The sequence below is a fragment of the Herpailurus yagouaroundi genome, unplaced genomic scaffold, assembly GCF_014898765.1.
Source record: "Herpailurus yagouaroundi ecotype Mexico unplaced genomic scaffold, PumYag 28, whole genome shotgun sequence".
Classification (NCBI taxonomy): domain Eukaryota; kingdom Metazoa; phylum Chordata; class Mammalia; order Carnivora; family Felidae; genus Herpailurus; species Herpailurus yagouaroundi.
Window position 1 is genome coordinate 20,520,665 of NW_024412376.1, and position 23,486 is coordinate 20,544,150.

The 23,486-nt window shown below is 41.0% G+C and overlaps 1 protein-coding gene and 2 long non-coding RNA genes across 10 annotated transcripts in view; 1 reads left to right on the top strand and 2 right to left on the bottom strand.

Annotated features, from left to right (window-relative positions):
• MFAP3L (microfibril associated protein 3 like) overlaps nucleotides 1-23,486 on the top strand; it is a 136,347-nt gene that overhangs the window by 24,708 nt on the left and 88,153 nt on the right. For 7 of the 8 annotated variants that reach the window (XM_040470654.1, XM_040470645.1, XM_040470680.1 and 4 more), the window contains exon 3: nucleotides 11,729-12,561. In XM_040470654.1, coding sequence (XP_040326588.1) covers nucleotides 11,729-12,561 — 833 coding nt within the window. Of the gene's footprint in view, nucleotides 1-11,728; nucleotides 12,562-19,168; nucleotides 19,945-23,486 lie in introns of those variants that run through there. The other variant, XM_040470697.1, reaches the window with a different exon arrangement.
• On the bottom strand, nucleotides 5,964-9,845 carry LOC121027362 (uncharacterized). Its single transcript, XR_005788681.1, has 3 exons — nucleotides 8,970-9,845; nucleotides 7,662-7,852; nucleotides 5,964-6,480 (listed from the first exon to the last, which is right to left on the bottom strand). It is a non-coding gene; the product is annotated as an uncharacterized LOC121027362 (long non-coding RNA).
• Nucleotides 11,881-23,486, bottom strand: part of LOC121027361 (uncharacterized) — a 147,263-nt gene continuing 135,657 nt past the window's right edge. Inside the window, exon 3 of the long non-coding RNA XR_005788680.1 lies at nucleotides 11,881-11,964. This is a non-coding gene — a long non-coding RNA (uncharacterized LOC121027361). The remainder of the gene's footprint in view (nucleotides 11,965-23,486) is intronic.

Here is a 23,486-nt window from a genome sequence, read left to right on the forward strand (position 1 = left end):
ATACTTGTGGCTCACCGCTGTGTCCCTCATGGTTAAGGCCACTAGCAGTCCAACTACCTGGGATCTGGGGTTTCATTGTAGCACTCTCACATTGCTTTGAATTAACCATTCAGGGATGTACAACATGACAAAGCTTCCTCCCTCCAGTGAAAATACATGTTACATGTATGTCTGTCTGTTTAATTTGGTAGAGTGGACCTGTATCCCCACCGAGTAAAATTTTGAGGCCATAGAATTTTTAAATTGGAAGGGACCTAGAGACAGTGTAATCCAAATCTCTTCTTCCACCCACGTTTTCCCGAAGTCCCACTGTTAGTTAATGGCTGTGACTAGAACCTTCACTAGTGACAGTGAGAAGAAGAGACACCACCCCCCCCAGCCCACAGTTGGTTTCCATCCCTACCATTCCTTCCTCACAGACTCCAAGTCAAAAGCAAGTGATCCCACACTTGTGAAGGGGGCAGTAACCATGGTAACATATACACACTCAAGTCCCCATACTCCATCAGATCCTTCTGCGAGCTGGGCCGCCGCGGGAAATAACAAGGGAACTGAATTGAGGGGAACAAGGACTCCAGACCTGAATCTACCTTTCACATGGACACTGAAGCATGGGTCATCACTGGTACCAAGGAGCTGGGGCACTAAACCCCTGAGTCCTAGAGAGGGAGACACTGTGGGAACCACAGTGCTGGGGCCTGAATTTCAGTTACCACATTTTGATTGCAGTCCTAAAGTAGGGCCTTTCTGCTTCAGAGAGATCACATGTTGCCTCAGTTGAAAAGGTCGTTCTAACTATTAACGCGGGCTTGGCAAGCACACTCTGTACCTGCCTTCTCGATCTGTGTCTTAGGAGGCTGGACTAGAGGGAAGACACATGGCTCGATTTCCTTTTGTTCTGTGGCACTCAGGTGGTCCATAGTAGCAGACTGCAGAAGCCCAGAACCCTAGAACCAGGGGAAGCCAGCAAAAGCCTTTGTGGCACAGAGAACTGCTCCATCAGAACCCAGCATTTGTATTGTGTTTGCAGCCAGCAGTCTTGCTGATAAATCAGTTAGCCGTTTTCAAATCTCATAAGGAAGATGCACTGCAGATTTTTAAAAAGAACTCATATGATACTAGTACTTGATGTTCCAGCTCAGCCTTTGTACTGCAGTGCATAATAATAGTGATTCCAGAATGTCAGGAACACAGGGCAATACACAAAACACTGTACCTCACAACCAAGCAAGACATAAGACATAGCAGAAATGACACTCCTCGTCATGAATTATTAGAACTTCAGTGTTCAAATGGCCTATCAGAGGATGCATAATTCTTTAACTCTTTCTTTCTGATGGGGAAGATGCCCATATTATAACCGTGGGCAAAATTTTCAGTTGTCAGGCTAATCGTCTAGAAGTGTAAATGGAGCAGTGTTTCATTATAACTCAACAAAGAGGTGATTGAATGAATATAGTATGAAAAATGATGCTAATATCCCAGAACATTACCTAGATACAATAGACTACTGTTAAAACCAAACTAAAAAAACTAATGTAATTTTCATTAACGATCCCAACCATTGATTAAGCCCTCGTATACCAAGTTACAGATACCATTTCTGATCCTTACAGTAAGCATGACGGGTAGATATTATTAATCCTCATGTATACGGATGAGGGACCAAGTGAACAGAGAGGATATTACACGGCCAGAGTGTGGACAAGCTAGTATTTATTCTCCCTCTGTGTCCAACCAGCATCTGCTCACTCTTTGGGTCTTGCTAGGTGAAAAATGTTGAAGAACATCCAACCCAGACTGAGCGAATGAGAGAAGCCTTCCTGGATGGAAAATGCATGGTAATCACCCACATCAGTTTCAGTGTCAGGATATGTGCTGTCACGTGTATATGTGACACACACACACACACAGCATCAAAATCACCTGGTGACTCGATCTAGGAGCACATCACCATTCATTGTGTGATTAGGAAGGACCAACTTCATTTCTCGTTTATGCTGACAAAGTGAGCGAGCTATTCATGCCAGCCCTGCCGGTCCTGGAAAAAGTGGGGCTACTGCCTGTCACTGGTGAGAGCGTCAACTGCTTCACTGCCCTTCCCTGCTGTTCATTCCTTCAAGTCCAGAGGATCGAGACAGGCTAATGTGTAATCTGTCTCTGGAGGAGGACTTTTCTTTTTCTGGCTGTTCACCAAAGGACATGTTTTGGGGGTAGTCCACCACCCATATTACAGAAATAGCTCAGAATTCCAATAACATGCATAACCACAAATGACCACAAAGTCCTTTTGCTTGAGGTGAGTAGAAATAAACAGTTGTCAGAAAGTATTATGAAAAAAGTGCCAGTTATTTCAGGTACTAATTATCCAGCGTATTTTTGCCATGGCTTCCTACTCTGACTTTAAGCCATTTAAATGCACATTAGCACCTTTGATGATAAATAACGAGCATTTCAGGAAAGTCAGCCAGCAGAGGCCTTGCCAAACACCTCTGCCTTGTTAGCGATTAAGTTGGAAATTCTTCTTCCAACTTAGGTTTGAGACTTCTGTGGATTGGTTCTCCACACCCTTACAGCGTTCTTCCACCAAAAATAACTAAAGACTGTCTTTTAAAGTAAAACATGCACAGAGTAAATGGAGCCAAAGTGCACAAAGTTCCCAATTGTCACCTCTGCTACTTTAGCATTGTGGAATTCATTATTACAGGTTTTGGTTGGTTTGTTTGTTTTTGTTTTTAAGAGAAAGAGCACTCACATGTGCAAACCAGTAGTGGAGGGGCAGAGAGAGAGGGAGAGAGAATCTCAAGCAGGCTCCACACTCAGCTCGAAGCTCCATGGTTGGTGGGGCGGGGGGAGGGGAGGCACGATCTCATGACAGTGAGATCATGAACTGGGCTGAAATCAAGAGTTGGTCACTCATCCCCCTGAGCCACCCAGGAGCACCATAAGTTTTGCATTTATTTATTTATTTGCATTCATCTCCACTTTTCACATTTTTGGAATAGACCATAAAATGCCTGTTCACTACTTCTGCAAGGGACAACAGCCTGTGCCAGCCCTGTTTTCAGACTAGTTAGTATATGACCTCCTTACTTAATGCACGTCTAAGAAGGGTCAGTTCCCACAGTAAATATAAATCGTCCTTTACCTCTGAGATCGGCGTGAAGTAGTGCATTAACTACCGAAAATATGCTGAATTCTTCTTTTAGTAGATTAAATATCTGAGATGAAAAATAACTTACCAAAGGCATGAAATAAAATTAGTGTAATTAGGAATACATTACTGGAAATCCCACAATAGCCTTTCCTTGAGTAAGTGCCTTAACTCCTCTGAGCCACAGTTTTTGTGAGATAGAGAAAATCCTTTTTTACTAGCAGGTGGGGCTGAGTGTCTTGAATAAACTATTGTGTATTAAACATTTTGCACAGTGACCTGGAACATGTCCAGCTGTCAGTAAATGGCAACTGCTGCTATTGTTATTGGTAATATCGCCCTATATTTTGGCAGCCATAGATTCCAAGTGCCTAAATCTCTATTTCATAATCTAGTGTGTTTTGAAAAGACAGGAAATAATTTCCTGGGTAATTTCTTATTCTCTATCTCAATCTCTCAACCTTAAAAACACTGAATTAATATAAAAAAATTTATAGCCCTTCAAAGTTATTTGAAATTGCAGGCTGCCTGGGCAGCTCAGTCAGTTAAGCATCTGACTCTTGATTTCGGTCAGGTCATGATCTCACGGTTTTCAGGTTTGAGCCCCGTGTCAGCACAGAGCCTGCTTGGGATTTTTTTCTCTCCCTCTCTGTGTGCCCTTCCCCTGCTTGTGCTCATTCACTCGCTCTCAAAATAAATAAATAAACTTAAAAAAAAAAGTTATTTGAAATTTCAAAACAATGTTGAGACTGCCGTGGTAGCAAGTTTGGAATCCTTTCCTTCATCAGAGGCTTCCCCTTGCCCCACCATCACTCTTGAGTACACAGGACCTGTTGATATCCAACATGCTTCTATCTCTGAATAAGCAGTGAGCATATGTGGACATTACTAAATGTGTTATACACAAGATGAACTTTACATCTGCCTAACTCAGTGGTTCTTGGTGGGAGCCTGTGTTCCACCCAGAGGACATTTGGCAAAGTCTGGAGATAAATTTTTGGTTGTCATAACCTGGCGGAGGAGGGAAAGGAAGTGGGGGAAATTATGCTACTGGTATCTAGTAGGTAGAAGGAAGGAATGCTGCGACACATCTTTCAATGCACAAGATAAACCCCTACAAAGAATTACTCGGCACAAAATGTCAATGGTGTCAAAGCTCAGGGACCCTGATCTAACCCAAAGAAGCACTCCTCTGCTAACTAAAGAATCATTCCAAAGTAGATCTTGAGGTCAGTTGTTTGAACCCATTATGTATTCTTTCATAAAAGTAGTTTAAGTTATTATGGCTCATTTTCCAAATTGATCCATGTCAAGGGCCAACCTGATAACTAACCACCATTTATAGTTTTTCTTGGATGAGTTATGCTCCATTTGGGATATGAACTCAGAGTGCTATAGTCTTAGCTGTGAAAAGACCCTTCTGGATCCACCTCAGATAAGGATGACAGCTGAAATTCCCAAAATGGAAGTCATTTATATGAACCCAGCGTAGGGTGCCCTTGTCTTGGAAAACCACCTGTAGCTGTTCTCAGAAAAGACTTGCTAGCCTGCGTGGAATTACTTGGCACTAAAAATTAAGATCACCAGATCCAGTTAGCTAGAGGGTCATATGTTTCCTTTGCCAGGAAGTGAAAAGACAGTAGGTAATCTTTTCAGATATTATTTATACTTTTAAGCATAGCATAACTCCAGGCTGTGAACAGCATAGCCTTCCACCCCCACCTTCCTGAGCTGAAAGCTGAACTAAGCCTGTATTATCCCAGGCCACCTTTACTCCACATGATGTAGGAACTAGCTTGTTAGAGCTGGCCTGGTAGCCTCTGAAGAGGTCTCTTGGGAGGATTGGGGGAGTGGTGCATAAGAGCCCTTACGGCTTGCAGTGTTTATAACCAGAGTCTGCAGTGGCTTCACGGAGCCATCATCTACTGCAGAAGCCTGTAACAGGTGCAGCCATGCAGTGCTAAATTTGTTTTCAATTATGTTTTGTAAAAAGGCATGGATCCTTTCTCTTCAGTGGTCTGTTTTTCACATATTGGAGGATAAGTACCACATTTATAGACACCTACACACACGTGCATCTAGTTCTTATTTGAAGACTCGATTGATGCGATATTCAGGTAAATCTTGTACTTCATTTATGTTTACCTAAACATTTATTGGAACTCTTACCACATGAATTTTTTAATTTATTTTAATTTTTTAAAATGTTTGTTTATTTTTGAGAGAGAGAGCAGGGTAGGGGCAGAAAGAGAGGGAGACACAGAATCTGAAGCCTCCAGGCTCCAGGCTCTGAGCTGTCAGCACAGAAGTCGAACGCTTAACCGACATGAAAATTTTTAAAGTTGGCTTCAAGAAAATAATGTATTGGGGCACCTGGGTGGCTCAGTCTGTTAAGTGTTGACTCTTGATTTCAGCTCAGGTCATGATCTCGCGGTTCGTGGGTTCAAGTCCCATATTGGACCCTGCACTGAGCCTGCTTGGGATTCTCTCTCTGCCCCTCCCTCACTTACTCTCTCTCTCAAAAGAAATAAATACACTTAAAAAAAAAAACAAAAAGAACCTACTTGTTTTGGCCATTTGAAATCTCCTCCTTAAAAACTATAGGTATGTAAAGCTCAAGAGCCTAAGTACCTCACTGGGATTTTGAACAGAGTTTTAATCTTTCATGCCACTCACTGGGGACATAGACAAACCATACATCAGCTTATTTACACATTCACAGAAAGGTATCTCCAAAGAAAAAAGAAATCCTTATCTTCGAATAAGTAATTTGGGGGAAATTCTAAGAGCTTCGTATTTGGGCATAATTTTAATTTCTAATGCTCCATGATCCTCAGGAAAAGCTGGAGAAATTTAGGATTATAGTAGACATGGTGTTTGAAGGAAGCTGTAATTATAGTATCTTTGTAGGTTGTGTTCTCACTTTCCTTATGATTCTTTAGTTCCAGAATGTATCAGTGCTGTTCATTTCTATACAGCAGTAATGTGGTCAGAAGTCGTTTGCATGAGCCAGAGTTCTGATCTAGTGCCATACACTGGCTACACACTGAGCCACAGTGACTCCCATCATATGACTGTAGACATATGAGGCTGCTGATCTGCTTCTCTCATTACTGGACAGGGTCTACCTGACCCTGACACTGTCCTATTGACATGACATCGTAGTGTCTGGAGCAACTTCCTCTTCCATGTGTGTGTGCCCCACAGTGAGCATGGTGGTACCAGGTCAGCCACCTTCCTGGCTTGGGACCAAGGTTATGGCTTCTCCCAGAGAATGTTGGCAGGAGGGGAAAGTTCTGGAACCGTGTCCCTGTAGAAAAACTATCCTGAAAAGGAGATTTTTCTCATTACCTTGATTTTCTTATATTCGTTAATATTTTTTCAGTCAATTTAGGCTTGTCTGATTTGAGAAATTTCAAGAAGTCTACAAGTAGGTCATAGACTACATTCATTTTGAATTTTGACAGATGCCTCCATATCAACCTTCCAAAGGTTTTACCAACCTGACTCCCCACTGCCACGTGTGTAAGCATCCCTTACCCTGTTCTCTCAGCAACATAATATATAATCAGTGTCTTCCCTCTTTTTCTGGCACTCTGAAAGGTTGCAAGTTATGTTTTGGGGGGCGCCTGAGCAGCTCAGTCAGATAAGCATCTGACTTTGGCTCAGGTCATGATCTCATGGTTCGTGAGTTCAAGCCCTGAGTCAGGCTCTATGCTGACAACACAGAGCCTGCTTGGGATTCTCTGTCTCCCTCCCTCTACTCCTCCCCTGCTCACACTGTCTCTCTCTCTCTCAAAAATAAACTCTTAAAAAAGTTATGTTTTTTATAGTTAGACACTATTCATATTTCTTTTTCTCTGTGATTTATCCATTCATATCCTTTCCCCATTTTTTCTTTTATTTGTCTTGATTTATAGGAGTTTTTTTTTTATTTTATACCTAGTAAGCATTTGTCTGTCAAATATTCATAATTTTATCCCACTCTGTCATTTGCTTTTACTTTTACTTAGTATGACATATTTTATAGTGTAAAAATTTTAATTGTGGAGAAATCTAATCTATTATTGTTTTCCTTTATAGTTTCTGGGATTCTTGAAATGCCTAAAAAGACTTCGTATCCCTAGTTTGTAAAAATGTTTTTATATCCTCTATTAACTTTATACTTTTTAAAAATATTTTTTAATGTTTATTTATCTTGAGAGAGAGAGCATGTAAGCAGGGGAGGGGCAGAGAGAGAGAATCCCAAACAGGAACTGTGAGATCATGACCTGAGCCAATATCAAGAGTCTGACACTTCACCAAGTGAGCCATCCAAGCACCCTAATTTTATACTTTTAATTTACATTTAGATCTTCAGAATACTTGGAATTTATTTTTATGTATCACATCAAATAGGAACATAACTTCATTTTCATTTTTCTTTTAAATGAATGGTCAGTTATCTCAGTATTCTTTCCCTGCTGATTTAAAATATCTTCCTTATTTTTAAAATCCCCATGCTTACCGGCATCTGCTTCTGGACTTTCTGATTTTCTTCACTGGTTTAGTCAGGGGTCAGAGAAGGTTTCTCAGGTAGCGAGGTGACAGCAAGGTGGTGTCTGAACTGGGCTGAGAAGGGGTGAGGCAAGGCTTGGAGGCGGGAGGGAGGAGAGCTTTCCAGGCAGAAAGGAAACCTGTGGGAAGGTCCTATGGCAGCTGTAAGAAATGAAATAAGGCCTGTTTGTCAGGGGGAAGTCCTGTAGGGTGAGGGGTTCCTGTTCCCCCACAGGATAAATACAAAGCTCTTGAACATTCTGGCCCTGCATTCCTCTCCGGCCCTGTCGCCACCCTAGCCCTTCTTGGTTTTGGACGTAGTTTGTCAGCTGCAGCAGCACAGCCTGGGTTCCCACTATTGCTCCTATGCCACCTGCACCACCCAGCCCGCCCTCATCCTGGCCCGGTTCCCCAAGCCTCTCCAAGAAGCTGGTGCTCCCACCCCACTGCCCTGGGCCGGCACTTTGCCAAGTGAGCCACGGTCCTTTGTTGCCGTCTGCGTCCCTCCTTGGGCCGGATGGTTTTCTCAGTCGGGGATCCTGTCTAACTCATCTTTGTATTCGTACAGTCGAGCGTGGAACCTGCTGCAAACGCAATTTACTCAATAATGTTTGTTGACTAAACGCTTGAACAAGATTAAAAAAAGATCACTGCCCTTCTAAAAATGTCAGCTTTTGTGTGTGTGTGTGTGTGTGTGTGTGTGTGTGCGCAGCATAAAATACACACTGCAGTACAGCTAAGAAATAACATCTGTTAGCTTTTCTCTTTGCAAAGGAGAGACTGTCACCACACTACTTCTGCTCCCACGTGGGAGGTTTTCATGTGCGATTCTTGTGCCTGGAGTTTCTCGGGGAGACTGTGACAGATTCCTGGGCAAACTCTAGCAGCCCTTCTCCTACTGCATGTGTCAGTATTTTAGGGTGAAGCCTTCAGGTGAGGGTCACCTTACAGGACCAGAGTGGATGACGGGAGGTGGAGGAAGGGCTTTCAAAGGGTTACAATCTGAGCAAGGCACAGGGCATGTATTAGTGAATAACTGTCAAGGGCATTAGGGAAATGTTTTACACGTAATCTTTGGTAATATATTCAGAAAGTCACGGTTTAACATCCGCCTCTTTATTTCCTCCAGAATCGTTGCATGTAGATCTGACTCGGCATCAGCTGCCGACATTTTAGGTTTTTATCTGTGCTAAAGTGATGCGGCTTAGTGAAAATTCAGCACAACTTTGACATGCCCAGTTACCATCTAAAATACACGAGAGCAGCACTGTATACGCACTTCATGAAGAGCACTGATGGTTTCCTATGACAGTCATTGTGGGTGTTCTTGTTTTCTTAAGTAAAGTTAAAGCTAAAGCCAGGACCCTTCCAGAATGAGTCTCAGGGCAAGATATTTGTAGACTGAGGCGAATGGTAACGTGCAAGACAGAAAACGTTCTCAAGATGATCCCAGCTGGATGGGTTTTATATGGAAATTCTTCGTGAGCCTGGGTGCAGAGCTGATGTGGGAGGACCACAAAGTGCAATCTATGCCATCTTCATTGTTTTCAGGGCTGCATCTGGTGGTAGAACACACAGAAATCTTTATTTTTCACTAACCAGCGGTCAAGCTGAGACTGAGAGGAAATATGTAGAGTCTTAGTATCAGCCTTTAAAAAAGAAGTGATATAGACTTACATCACCTTTGAGGTGATAACCTTAGCTCCTGTGACATTATAGTCTTTGGAAGGGGTGTGTGTGTGTGTGTGTGTGTGTGCGCGCACATACGTGTGTGTCTGTTGGCTACCAAAGACTTGCTTTGTGACCCATAACAGAATACAGTGATCACTAAAATTATTATTTAGGTGTGAAGAGAAGCTGTTCATAATACCATCAGATACCTGCCTTCTTAGTTTAGTGGTCTTTTCTGCTCTCCTGCTACTCCCAGGTTCAGACTACTTTGGAGGTAATTCCTCCATAAAAGGAATGGCCATGGGAGGTTAGGAGTTGAACAATTTGACCCTTACCACTCCCCATATAAATAACCTCACCTCACCTTCTTCCATCCTAGTTCCTGTTATATTTTCCAACAAAAGAAAGAAGGTAAATTTGAGAAACTCCTACAAGTATAGTCTGTAATTTTCTGGAACCAAATACCTTCCATATCCGTAATAAGTTTCCAGTCAACTCGAGTTTGCCTATGCCCGCTGTAGTCCACCTTTATGAAACATGCACATGTTAAAAATATAAATTGATAATACATTGATTCCCTTGCCCCAGATTATTTCTACATTTGGACAAACCTGCAGCCGAAGTATCAAAATCCACGTTCGGGGAATGAAGGGAGTGGAAGGCCTGCCCAATCTAAACGAGAGAAGATTTCACAGACTGGGTGCTTAGGTTTGTCGGTTGACACACATTCACAAGAAACCAAAAATTCACTAGATTTTCCAAACCAGTGTTTTCTACTCTTGGGGAAAAGATACTGGCCGAATTGTTAGAAAAGGGTTACTCAGGGACACTAGGAGCCACTCTTCACAGATGTTCTTTCAGAAAGAGTAATAGGACAGCACCTACAAGAGGCATCCTGCCAGATCCAGCGTGCCTAGCAGGTAGAAGGGGCCGCAGGTCCCCAGAAGGCACCTCACGGCTCCACCCTAGCTTCCTTAAGGATGTTCCTAGGAGTAGAAGATGCTGGAATGAAGAAGGCCCTCTCTTGCTTCAGTCCATAGTGCCCTGAGACTGTAGTCACTTACATGTTCACAAGTTTAAAAGGGGGGGAGGAGGGGAACAAGTTGCTTGTTGCTTTTGGGAAATATCAGATTTTTAAATAGAATTAGAAGTCACTGCCAGAAGGAGAAGAAACAAGTGAAAATACAATTCGATAATAGGTACTTAAAAGGAAAACTACATGTTGAACTGCTCCATCTCTCAGGAGAGGCTCCTCTAGTTGGCTTGTGGAGCCGGAGTGCTTTTATGGAGAAATATCTCCCTGTCTGCTCCTCAGAGCTCCCAAGAGAACTGTCCTGGACCCTTCCATCTCTATAGGACAGTATAGGTAGGCTTTCAGAAAGCCTCAGACCCAGGACCTAGAAGCCAAACCTCTAATGATCTGTGGGTACAGAGGCAGACAAAGAATGAATCCCAATGAAAGAGTTTCCCCTGATTCAGAACTTCATCCCTGGGGCAACACTAGCTCCTTTCCAGGCCAGAGAAGGAAATAGAACTGCACTTATCAACATGCATTCTCCATTATGTGAGGCTTATTTTCGACTTGATGGGTCTATAATTTATTTGCAAGGCTAAAACATTAAATTGGTATTAATTCATACCCAGCCTCTGAATGTTCACATTGTTAGCTTGTAACTTTTAAGTACTATAAACAATTCATCATAAATTCTCAAAATTAATGACATGTTATGCTTGAATTAACTGAGGTCATACAAGGATAACTTCAACCTCAAATATGAGAAACCCAGGTAAACAATTATAATTTAATTGGCTTACTCCAGACTTTATGTTGATCCTAAAATACTTTATATTCTTAGAAGCATTAAACTCCCTCAATGAACATATATATTCAATAGCGTCATGCTCGTGGGCAGGTTAGAAAACCAGATGCTATGTTTAAGGAATTCTTTAATAAGAGCACGGTATTTTCCAGATTGTTTATTTTTCCTACTTTTCACGAGGCTGTAGAATTACATAGCATGGCTTGGGGGTTCAGAGTATAGCCTTTCGACCCTGAGTTCATCTGCTCTCCCACTTCTTCCAAACTGGTGACCTTGGGAAGGTGGGCTTATCTAACCGTGCCTTAGTTTCTTCATCCTGTGAAATGGAGCCAGTATGAGTACCAACCTCACAGAGTCGTTGTGGAGATGAAAAGCATTAACACACGTCACTGTGTCACTGGCTGGCACGTAGTAATTGTTCACTGTCGGTATCAGTAGTAGTAGTAGCAGTGGCGGCAGTAGATGTTTTTAGTAATGTGAGAGTTTGTAGACACTTTAATATGACCTGTGTGTCCTTGGTTGAATTTTCCCCCCTTCCTTCCCACAGGAAAATGGCAGATGCATGACAGCGGCCTCCTGAACATCACCAAGGTGTCTTTTTCAGACCGAGGTAAATACACATGTGTTGCTTCTAACATCCATGGCACTGTGAACAACACGGTGACCCTGAGAGTCATCTTTACCTCTGGAGACATGGGCGTCTACTACATGGTCGTCTGCCTTGTGGCCTTCACCATTGTCATGGTCCTCAATATCACCCGCCTGTGCATGATGAGCAGTCACCTGAAGAAGACCGAGAAAGCCATCAATGAGTTCTTTAGGACAGAAGGCGCAGAGAAGCTGCAAAAGGCATTTGAGATTGCCAAGCGGATCCCCATCATCACCTCAGCCAAAACTCTAGAGCTTGCCAAAGTCACCCAGTTCAAAACCATGGAGTTTGCACGCTATATCGAAGAGCTTGCCAGGAGTGTGCCTCTGCCTCCCCTCATTATGAACTGTAGGACCATCATGGAGGAAATCATGGAGGTGGTCGGGCTTGAGGAGCAGGGGCAGAATTTTGTGCGGCACACTCCAGAAGGCCAGGAGGCCTCAGACAGGGATGAGGTTTACACAATCCCAAACTCCCTGAAGAGAAGTGACTCCCCCACTGCTGACTCGGATGCCTCATCGCTGCACGAGCAGCCTCAGCAAATTGCCATCAAGGTGTCTGTGCACCCACAGTCCAAAAAAGATCACGTGGATGACCAAGACGGTGTGCAATTTGAGGTCAAAGATGAAGAGGAGACAGAACCGTCAGCCGACCATTCCCCGGAAACTGCAGAGCCTTCCACAGATGTAACATCCACAGAGCTAACGTCTGAAGAGTCAACGCCTATCGAGGTATTAGATAGAGTCCTGCCACCAGCTCACCTGGAAACTTCAGAGCCAGCAGTGGCACAGGACAGAAACACCTGCATTATTTATGAAAGCCATGTCTAATATCAACCATGAAAAGCTATGCATATCAAGAAAATCAGGGGCTGCTCCTTGTAGTGCAGATGTAGTACGCACTCGCCGCTAAGCCTTACCAGGAGACTCTCATCCCTTAGGTAGGAGTGACGCCATTTTAAAAGGGGAAACACCTGAGTGCAGTTTATGACATGACTGGAATTTCCCCCACAGTAAAGGATGTGAGAAACATCAGGGTGCAGAATTGGTCATACTGGACGGAAGGTGTCTGTCCATGCGATACGAATTTTAGAGGCTCTTCTCTGCCAAATAACCTTAATGGGTGATGCCCTTTTGTCAAAGAGAATATTACTATAAGATATTCTGAGTTCAAGAGCCCTGTCCAATGCACACCGCATTGCTTTTCCTTTAAAAAAAATTATAGGTCTGCTACAATAGCAAATGCACGTACATGGGTTTGTTGCACTTTCTTCTCAGTTTTATTCCTTTCACTGTTCCTTTATAATGGAGTAGTTGTTGTTACATTAATACTAATTGCTCTTTCCAGTTTGGTCCTCTTTGCCACTTTGTCCTTATTTTCCCCCTAGAATACTTACCTCAGAGGCTTTGGTATCAGTCACTGGTGCCAGGGCTGATACCTACAAGTCACCTGTAATGTTCCCGAGTAGTTACTAGGCTCATTATTTTTGTCACTACCCAGGCCTATCTTCATACATCACTTTTTTTGTTTCCAACGAAGCTGCTATTGTGAAACTGAGAAAAATTTTGCCCAGGAATAGCACTTTATTAGCCAAAAACAAATGTGTTTACCTGTCTGATTCTGAGAGCCTTTTGGTGGAAGGAAATTATAAAAGGTCGAATATACCTGTATTACCCATGAAACCTGCTCTCTACGTATAAGTAACATCATCTTACAAACAAAAACTGATTATCTGGAAAATGTATTGCTTCTGAAGACAGCAGCATATGATGAATCCCTGTAGGTTGTAGAATATTGACTTCCCAGAAGGGCTTGAAGGGCCATATGCCATCGAGTGACTCAAACACTTAATTCAGGGCAGCAAAATAAAGATCTGTGAAGTTGTGTAACCAGGTCCGCTTTGTGAACCACGTAGCTAACTTGTTGGTCTTGAAAGGGAAAGTGAAAGGTTGGAGTAATGACCTAGGGAACTGTGTCATCAAATTTCACGCCAAATTATTGAATTGGTTTTTAGTCTCACAAGAAAGCAGTAATATGTGAGGCTGAATGATGTTATGGAAAGGAGAAAAAGTCAGTCTATGCAAAGGTCAACACCTTACCTGACTGTGCCAATAACTAGCTGCCTGGCTTTGATCAGGTATGGGTCTCAGCTTCCTTATCTGTCAGAGGGGGCAGACTAGATAGGCTCTGAGCACCATTTAAATGGTCTCTCTCACAGAACCACATCAATATCATCGTGCTTGCTGTCTTTCCAGTGAACAGATTTTCACTTTCATCTCTGGGTTCAGCTAACATTTTTTATGCTGCCTTACTCAAGGAGGATCAGTTTTAAATAATCATAGCATTTTAAGCAAGTTGTGGATCTTCTCTCCCAAAACATCATTAGGACCACTTCTATAGTTTAAATTTAACCATAGTGAGAATGAGTGGTATTTCATTGTCACTTAGAAGCAGGGGGAGTAACCTTAAAGTTGTTGTAGGGGTCATGGCCACATCAAGTGATGGGGTCGTGATGTTGAAGGTTACATGGGCCACGTTGGTACTGAGGGAGCAGACCCAGATGTTTAGTCCTCACTCTGTCACTATCTAGTAAGTGATCTCGAACAACTCCCTTCCCTTCTCTGGGGCTTAATCTTTTCCATCTGAAGAATATGGGGGTTGTGCTTGATGAGTCACAAGGTCCCTTCTAGCTCAGACATGTATTGTTTTACAGAGTTTGTAATCTCCCAAGATAGGTCCCTGCTGCAAGAGACAAACAACATTGGGAGCCAAAATGGGTACAGGAGATTGGATGCTTTTTGCTGTCCAAAATTTTACAACAAATGTGTTTGGCTATGCAGCTGAGGGCAGTGGGTTTGGCTTTAGGGGTAGCCTGACAGGCTTCTTTATTCGTAGACAACCAGTGTGGAAGGCAATCTAACAAGACATGGAGTTTGGTTAGACAAACTTGTCCAGGAATGAACTGCTGGCATCTAGTTAGAAGGGTCTTGGCGGGGAGGGGGCCCCCCGGGGTCACATAAAGCAACTAGTAGTACAGCAGTCAAGAGAAAGCATGACTCCTATGTGGGCTCTCTGGATTAGGATTTTATGTATTTGGGTTGCAGAACACCTTTATCTCCAACTCTAAGAATATAAACATTTTCCACTTGCTATGGAGGCCAGCAAATTCTTACTACGGATCTATATGCCCAAAACAACAACAAACAAATTTAAGCTCATTTTGTGATATTGTGTGAACTTTTTTGCATTGTGTTCAGTTATTCCACCCAAACCCATGTGCAGATTTCCACATGGAAAGGCATCAGTTCTATCTAGACATTGATAAGAAATAAAAACTTTAAAATCAGCAGATTTTTAATGAAGCAGGAGCAGGAATTTATGACCAAAGAATGTTCCAGATTGGTCTTAGCTTCTTAAGACTGGGGAGATTATTATTATTATTATTATTATTATTATATAGATTTTTCCAAACTTTTCCCCTCTTAGGGCATCAAAAAGCTCTTGATAGAATCATAGCCAACCTAAAAGGAGGTTGGTTTACAATGGAGATTTCTCCTTCCAGAAATTCTACACTCTTTCTATCCATCCTACATCTTCTTCGTGAAATGAGAAAGGCTCTCTCCTTCTAGAATATAAAATGTAGAAGACCTGTGACTTTCAGCTGATTTTTCAAAGATAAACTGCTCAGCTTCATAGAAATTCATAGACGTATGGCTGTATGTGTGTGTCCTTGTGTGCACGCATGAGCGTCAGGCTGTTTGGGGCAGTTTTAAAAGCTTAACGCTAAATCCCAAGCTATGTCCTTTGGGTCTTATGTAGTCATTCTCAACATCAGTCTCTGGTTTCTGAGTCATATCTCTAGCAACTTCTTTCCTTGAAATTCTGAAAATGATTCAGATACGTGTGCATATTTAATTCACTTAGATGATCTGTAAACTTGGATGGTATTTATTCTAAATGGAAAAAAACACAATTTTATACTGAAAATCTATGTAATTTATAATGGTTTTGTTTTATATATTATATTTTCATATCTTTAGGGCACATCTACTGTTCTCATCTTTTTGTATATCATACTCAGCAAAAAGAAATACTAATACTTGACTAAAATCTCTAGGAACCAAATGTGATGTATAACGTATAGAAATTGCTCTAAAAATAGCTGAATGTTCCCACCCATCCCAAGCATTATGGTGCCATTACATCCAGAATGAGTTGTCTCAGATGTTTATGAGCATTCCTTTTTTCAAAACTAAGGCTAAAAGGTCTTGACATCCCACACAATGGATTCTGGAATCTCCTTCCTATCTTTATCTTTTTTATTGTTTGTTTCATTTTTAACTGTAGAAGTCTGTGTTGTTCAAGCTTGCCTTTGAAGGGCAAATGTGAGATAAGAAAGCAATTTGATGAGAAGACTGAATTGAACTCTGGCTATGTAAATTATTTAGTGGACTGCTGACATGTTTTAAGTCTAATGCTTAGATTGTTATTTATTGGTGATCTAGGGTCTGCTCAGCTCTTTAGCACACGAAGTAAATGTAAGGCACAAGAATATTTGCATGTTTTGAACAAGCACTCTCTCAGTGTAGTGCAGCCAACACAGATCTGCTTACCTGCAAAAACACCCATCCCAGCCATTGGAGAAACAGTTTGGGAGAGGCAAATCAGCCACCTTTTATTCGTAGATTGAAATCCAGTGTTGTTATCAGTGCTAACTCTTAAATGGCAGCCCCTGAGGTTCTGTTAACAGGGGATTTCCTGTCAGTGTTTCATTTGGTAAGAAAATGAGCATTTAACTTATCTTTCAGATACTGTATTTTATATTCGGCACAGTTCAGCTACTGTTCTGTACCTATTTCACAGATCCTTTTGGCATTCCGTTAAGATTATAATCCCTGTTTCTACTCTTGCTTTTTAAGCTAATTTACTGGTACTCTTTAAACCTACCAAATCTCATTGTATGTTCACACACATCTTTTGAGCACCTGACATCTTCAAGACACTAGCCATTTTTACATTCACCTATTCATTTAAAAATCCCTCAGTAGATAACAAAATTCATTTTCCTAATGACTTTTTTAGGGTTTCTACAGTGATTAATCAGGTCTGGATTAAACAAATCAATGGTGGGGGATTGGAAATCAAAACAATTGTTTAATACGTTTTCCAAAGGACTGAGTGCATGTCTGTTATACAAGAAAATATCATATGAGGGTGGTAATGATCTTTGAGATAGTTTAGAGATACCATTTTGAAGGGGGCTAATATTTAGAATACCACAATCAAAATTGAAGCTCTCAGAGAATGTAAAAATAGAAAACAAATAGTTCTAAGAATATTCTGGCATAAATTGATTTTATTTAACCAGTAATAAAAGCCTTCAGATGTATCTGTCAGACACCATAGAGCTGCTTACAGTGAGTTAGAGTCAAAGAAGATGTTTGCTTGCACTTATGTTTGGCTTGCTATATCTCTAGTTCTGGATGTCCTTTGTTAAAATTGGAAAATAAGATGAAAAACTTTATCTGGGCAGAAATGTCAAACTGGTGGATTTGTGAACTATAAATGTTCACTTTTTAAAAATAATTTAAAGATATAAACAAATGGCATTTAAGTTGATGTTATAGTAGCAAAACAAAACACCATGTGCTCCATCCTGTGTTTTGATCATTGCTTTAATAAAGGATTTGCGCAGGAGTGTGGATTTTGTGTCATGTCCCACCTGAAGGGCATGTGATTGTGGCATGTGATTTATTCTTTCCAATGATAGGAAATCCGTTACTCATTCTTTTTTTTTTCTTTGTTTTTATTTTAACTTGTTTTATTTTTTTAAATTTACATCCAAATTAGTTAGCATATAGCGCAATAATGATTTCAGGAGTAGATTCCTTAGTGCCCCTTACCCATTTAGCCCATCCCCCCTCCCACAACCCCTCTAGTAACCCTCAGTTTGTTCTCCATATTTATGAGTCTCTTCTGTTTTTGTCCCCCTCTCTGTTTTTATATTATTTTTGTTTCCCTTCCCTTAGGTTCATCTGTTTTGTCTCTTAAAGTCCTCATATGAGTGAAGTCATATGATTTTTATCTTTCTCTAATTTCACTTAGCATAATACCCTCCAGTTCCATCCACGTAGTTGCAAATTGCAAGGTTTCATTCTTTTTGATTGCTGAGTAATACTCTATTATATATATACACCACATCTTCTATATACATTCATCCATTGATGGACATTTGGGCTCTTTCCATACTTTGGCTACTGTTGATAGTGCTGCTATAAACATGGGGGGGTGCATGTGTCCATAAGAAACAGCACACCTGTGTCCCTTGGATAAATGCCTAGTAGTGCAATTGCTGGGTTGCAGGGTAGTTCTATTTTTAGTTTTTTGAGGAACTTCCATACTGTTTTCCAGAGTGGCTGCACCAGCTTGCATTCCCAACCAATTCTTTTCCCTACCTTTTGCATCCATGACGTATCTTGGGAGAAAAGGAAAAATCAAATAATTTTTTTTTTAACGTCTATTCATTCTTGAGACAGAGAGAGACAGAGCATGAACGGGGGAGGGGCAGAGAGAGAGGGAGACACAGAATCGGAAGCAGGCTCCAGGCTCTGAGCCATCAGCCCAGAGCCCGACGCGGGGCTCGAACTCACGGACCGCGAGATCGTGACCTGAGTTGAAGTCGGACGTTTAACTGACTGAGCCACCCAGGTGCCCCGCAAATAATTTTTTTTTTAACTACAAACTTTATCCAAATTCAGAAACCTTAACTCCATCCTAACAAACTTCATAGCAATGTATTTTTATCTGTTTCAGGAAATGATTTTTAACATGTAATATAAAGCATACTCTGGAAAATCCAAAAAACCCAGGAAACTCACATACCCAGAACATTCCACAGAAGGTATAAGTAACAGATCTGCGTAGACAATACCAAATCCAAGCCAAATTCAAAAAATGCTAAGTAGGTCCCTTTGACAATCAGCTTCAAAAACTGAATTCCTCTCAGATGAGATATGGGACACGTAAGCAAAACCAGATGGGACTACCAAATAGGAAAGCAAGACAAAAAGGGCAGAAACTAATTTACTGCAGACTAAAGAGACAAAATAACTGAGTTTTCCAATAAATTATACATGTAATTATACATGTAACCACAGGTTCTCCCAAGCAAAACAAAAAACAAAAAACCAGACTGAGTATTATGCTGGCATTAATGGAAAAATTAACAATCATATCATTATGAAAGAGAAAATAGGAAAGTTTCATGCTAACCAGGTAATTTTGACTGACGCCTATTTTCAGAACCAGAACAAATAGTTGCTAAATTTTTTTTTGCAGGTTTTGGAATGCCATGTTCTGCACGGGCCTTAATCAAAAGAGCTGTATACGGATTAATATTAATCTGCATGATTTTCAAAGAAGCCTACAGTCACAGAGTTGGAAAATCAATGTGAAGTTAATCTAATTTACATATCTTCTACAATGTGCCTACATGTAGTAGTTCAGCTCTGCTTGAAAATCTCTGACAAACAGGGAACTCGTTCCTTATGTAGCAGCATATTCCATCGTGGCTGGGTCTTAAGCACTGAGGCAAGAATTTTAAAAGTGCTACCACACTGGTCCTTGAGCTCCCTGAAGCCAAAAGTGTGAGTTAGTCCTGCCACAATAAAATTGTCTTTTTAGTGTCAACACAAAACTAAAATTGTAAATGTATTCATTTAAAAGGATTGCAAAAATGCAGGATGCTCCTGATATGGCTAATTAACATGCCATGTGGCACACACCCTTTTGAGTGAATGGTTTCTGCCAGTGGGGGGGTGTTAGAGGCAGATTTCAGGTGAATCAGGTGCGCTCGCCTTCCCAGCCCCTGAGATGTCCTAAGGCTACAGCTCACTGAATAAAGGGTGGTTCAGCAGCGAGAAAAAAAGCAAATCAACCAGCAGATGAATTGCCTCATTATATTAGTACACTTTTGAAAGACTATTAGAACAACTGAAAGAAGTGTATATATACGTTATTTTCAAAAAGCAAATCTCTACCAGTGGAGTGGGTTTTCTTACAATTATTCATGTTTTAAGATTCATTATGGAATAGGAGTCCCAGTAAATTATGCAAAAAAAAAAAAAAAAATCACTCTAGCAAAATTAGAGGACTTTTTGTTCAATGCAGATGCTCTATAACATCTACTTCCTGAAGTTCTCCATGATTCTTATGAAGCTGATGTGTTAATAGAGACCCCTGAAGCAATTGGCACCTCTGGTTTTAGGTCTGATTGATTATTATGTCTACTGATGTCACACACTTCTTCCACTTAGGCATATGGCAAGGTGAACAAAGTTCCCCAAAGCTTTAAGAAAAGTCCTTTTTTTTTTTAACTAGGATTTTATTTATTTATTTTTAAGTTTATTTGAGAGACACAGAGACCGCGAGAGTGGGGGAGGGGCAGAGAGAGAGAAAAGAGAGAGAGAATCCCAAGCACAGAATCCCAAGCTGACAGCACAGAGCCAGATGCCAGTCTCAAACCCATGAAACTGGGAGATCATGACCTGAGCCGAAACCAAGAGTTGAACACTTAACCAACTGAGCCACCCACGTGCCCCAAGAAGATTCCTAATTCTAACCATCAAGGTTTTTACACCAAAGGCAAAAATGACAAGTGTGTCTGGACAAAGAGGTAGGACTCTCTGTCTTAGCTCTACAGAGGGTCCCTATTGTTGGGTGATGTTTCCCACGCTCCTCCCTGTTGGCATTACCTCAGCTGTTCTGCCAGAGGACGAAGTTACTATGCTTGAAGTAAAATGCTGTATTACAGAACAAATAGAGTCCATGAAAAAAAGCATCTACCATGAAGTAGACACTTATCAGTTTAACATAAAAGAAGTAAATTTCAATGCCGGTTATGTTTGAAATTATTTTAAAACTGAAACATTACACAAATTATGACTTGGCATCGTATTTGTAGAAATGTCTTCATCTGAAGAAGAGATTTGAAAGTGTTAACACCTTCAAAAATTGCAGAGGATTTAAATACATTCTATTTGTAGGAAATACGAAAAATGACAGCTGATGTGGAGCATCTGTGATCATTAATTTTTTTAATATGCTGATTATAATGTTCCTAATTTTTTGGTCATCACAATAATTACTGTGATTGATGATACTTCTGAAACCCTGCCAGATCTTGAAAAAAAAAGTTTAACCCCAAATTAAAAATATATATGTATTATTCTTTTATCATGTTAACTATTCATTCCACAATGAGTTGTAGATGACTGAGTTAAATACACTTTACTGTCTGTGAGTCCTTTGAAATTGGAAATTGCTATGTTTCATACAAGCTCACTAACTCTGGATAATGAGACTACTTTATTAATCAGACAGTTTACTCCCAATCATTTGGAGTCAATGATAGATTTACAGTGTGATTAAAAAAGCAGAAAGCTGGATGATCTATAAGTGCTTTTCTTAATCTGAAGCAAAAAAATGGAAGACATTCTGTTTATAACACAAGAATAAAACATTAATATGCTATGCTTCCAACAGACTGAATATTTGTGTCCATCCAAAATTCCTGTGTTGAAATCCTAATCCCCAATGTGATGGTTTTTGGAGGTGGGGCCTTTGGTAGGGTATTAGGTCATGAAGCATGACACTCTTATGAATGGCATTGGTGCCCTTATAAAGAAGACCCCATAGGAGCACCTGGGTGGCTTAGTCATTTGAGCGTCTGACTTTGGCTCGGGTCATGATCTCACGGGTTGTGAGTTCAAGCCCCACCATCAGGCTTGCTGGTGTCAGCACAGAGCCCATTTCAGATCATCTGTCCCTCTCTCTCTGCTCCATCCCCACTTGTGCTCTCACAAAAAAAAAAAAAAAAAAAAAAAAAAAAACTCCACAGAACTCCCTCATCCCTTCTGCCATGGAAGGACACAGCAAGAGGACAGCTGTCTATGAACCAGAATGCAGACTCCCACCAGACACTGATCTTCCCCTCCCTTAATCTTGGACTTCCAGCCTCCAGAACATTAAGAACTAAATCTTTAGGGGTGCCTGGGTGGCTCAGGTTATGATCTCAGGGTTCGTGAGTTCAAGCCCCACATCAGGGTCTCTGCTGTCAATGCAGAGCCTACTTCAGATCCTCTGTCTCCCTCACTCTACTCCTCCAGCCTCTCTCTGTTCTCAATAGAAATTTAAAAAATAAAAAATAAATTAAAAAAAAAGAACTAAATCTTTGTTGTTTAAGCCACCCAGTCTATGGTATTTTTGTCACAGCAGCCCAAGTGGACCAGGAAAGGATGAATAGTGTAAAACAATGTAAGAATACCTAAAACATGCAACTCGATTCTTCCAAGTCCTTACATATGGATTTGGACTGCCTTTTTTTTTTTTCAACGTTTATTTATTTTTGGGACAGAGAGAGACAGAGCATGAACGGGGGAGGGGCAGAGAGAGAGGGAGACACAGAATCGGAAACAGGCTCCAGGCTCTGAGCCATCAGCCCAGAGCCTGACGCGAGCCTGACGCCGGGCTCGAACTCACGGACCGCGAGATCGTGACCTGGCTGAAGTCGGACGCTTAACAGACTGCGCCACCCAGGCGCCCCTGGACTGCCTTTTTAAACATTTTCCTTATAAGATTTTTTTCAACACTTCAATATAAAAATCAATGCAAATATAGAATTATGAACCTTCAGATTATTTTCCTTCTTTATTAAACATTTACATTCACCAGGATAGGAAAATCATAATATAGTCACACTTGTCCTCTTTATATGAGATCTAAAGAGAATGGCTATGCCTTATGACATCAAATTTAGATTCAGTCCTGTGCCTAAACACAAAATTGTCTCCAATTGATAGCAAAACTGTCTGTATCCACTGAGTGGGGGCGTGGGGGCGACTGAACCTTGACAATATATTCTTTGTGAACATGTGTGTGTGCTTTTATGTTGCATGTATGGATTTTATCTTTCAAAATACTCTGAGTCTAGAACATGAAACACATTTTACTTAGACTTTATTTTGATATAAAATTGTAGATTCACTTACAGTTGTATGAAACAATACAGAGAGATCCCAGGTACCCTTTACCCAGTTCCCCTCAATGGTCACATTTCACAAAACTGTATAGCACACTGTCACAATAAGGGTAGCAACATTGATCTTCATCAGATTTCCCCAGGTTTACATGTACTCATTTGCATGTATGTATTTTGTGTATCTACCACCACAGCCAAGATACAGAGCAATGCCATTACCACAAGGATCACTCACGTTGCTTTCTTACAACCACATCTGCTCCTGTCCCGCCCCAGAACACATTTTTTTTTTAATCCATAAACTCAGATAACTGAAACGTGTCTGGAACTAATTCTAATAAGTGTGTTTTTTCCATAGAACTATGTTCAAATCTGTCAGTTACTTCCTATCTGGTTTCCTGTCCCTCTTGAAAGGACACAATGAAGACAGAGAGATGGCTTCTGAAACATGAAGGAAGAGCACAGCCATATATTTGAAATTCTAGAAAACACTTGAGAAGTATGGGATCTGAAGTACCAATAGGTCACAGTATCTTTGTGGGGGAGCTCTTGAACATCCCACTGGCACCCTAAACTATTCTTGCAACCAAAAGACACTGAACATAGAACAAGGGCATG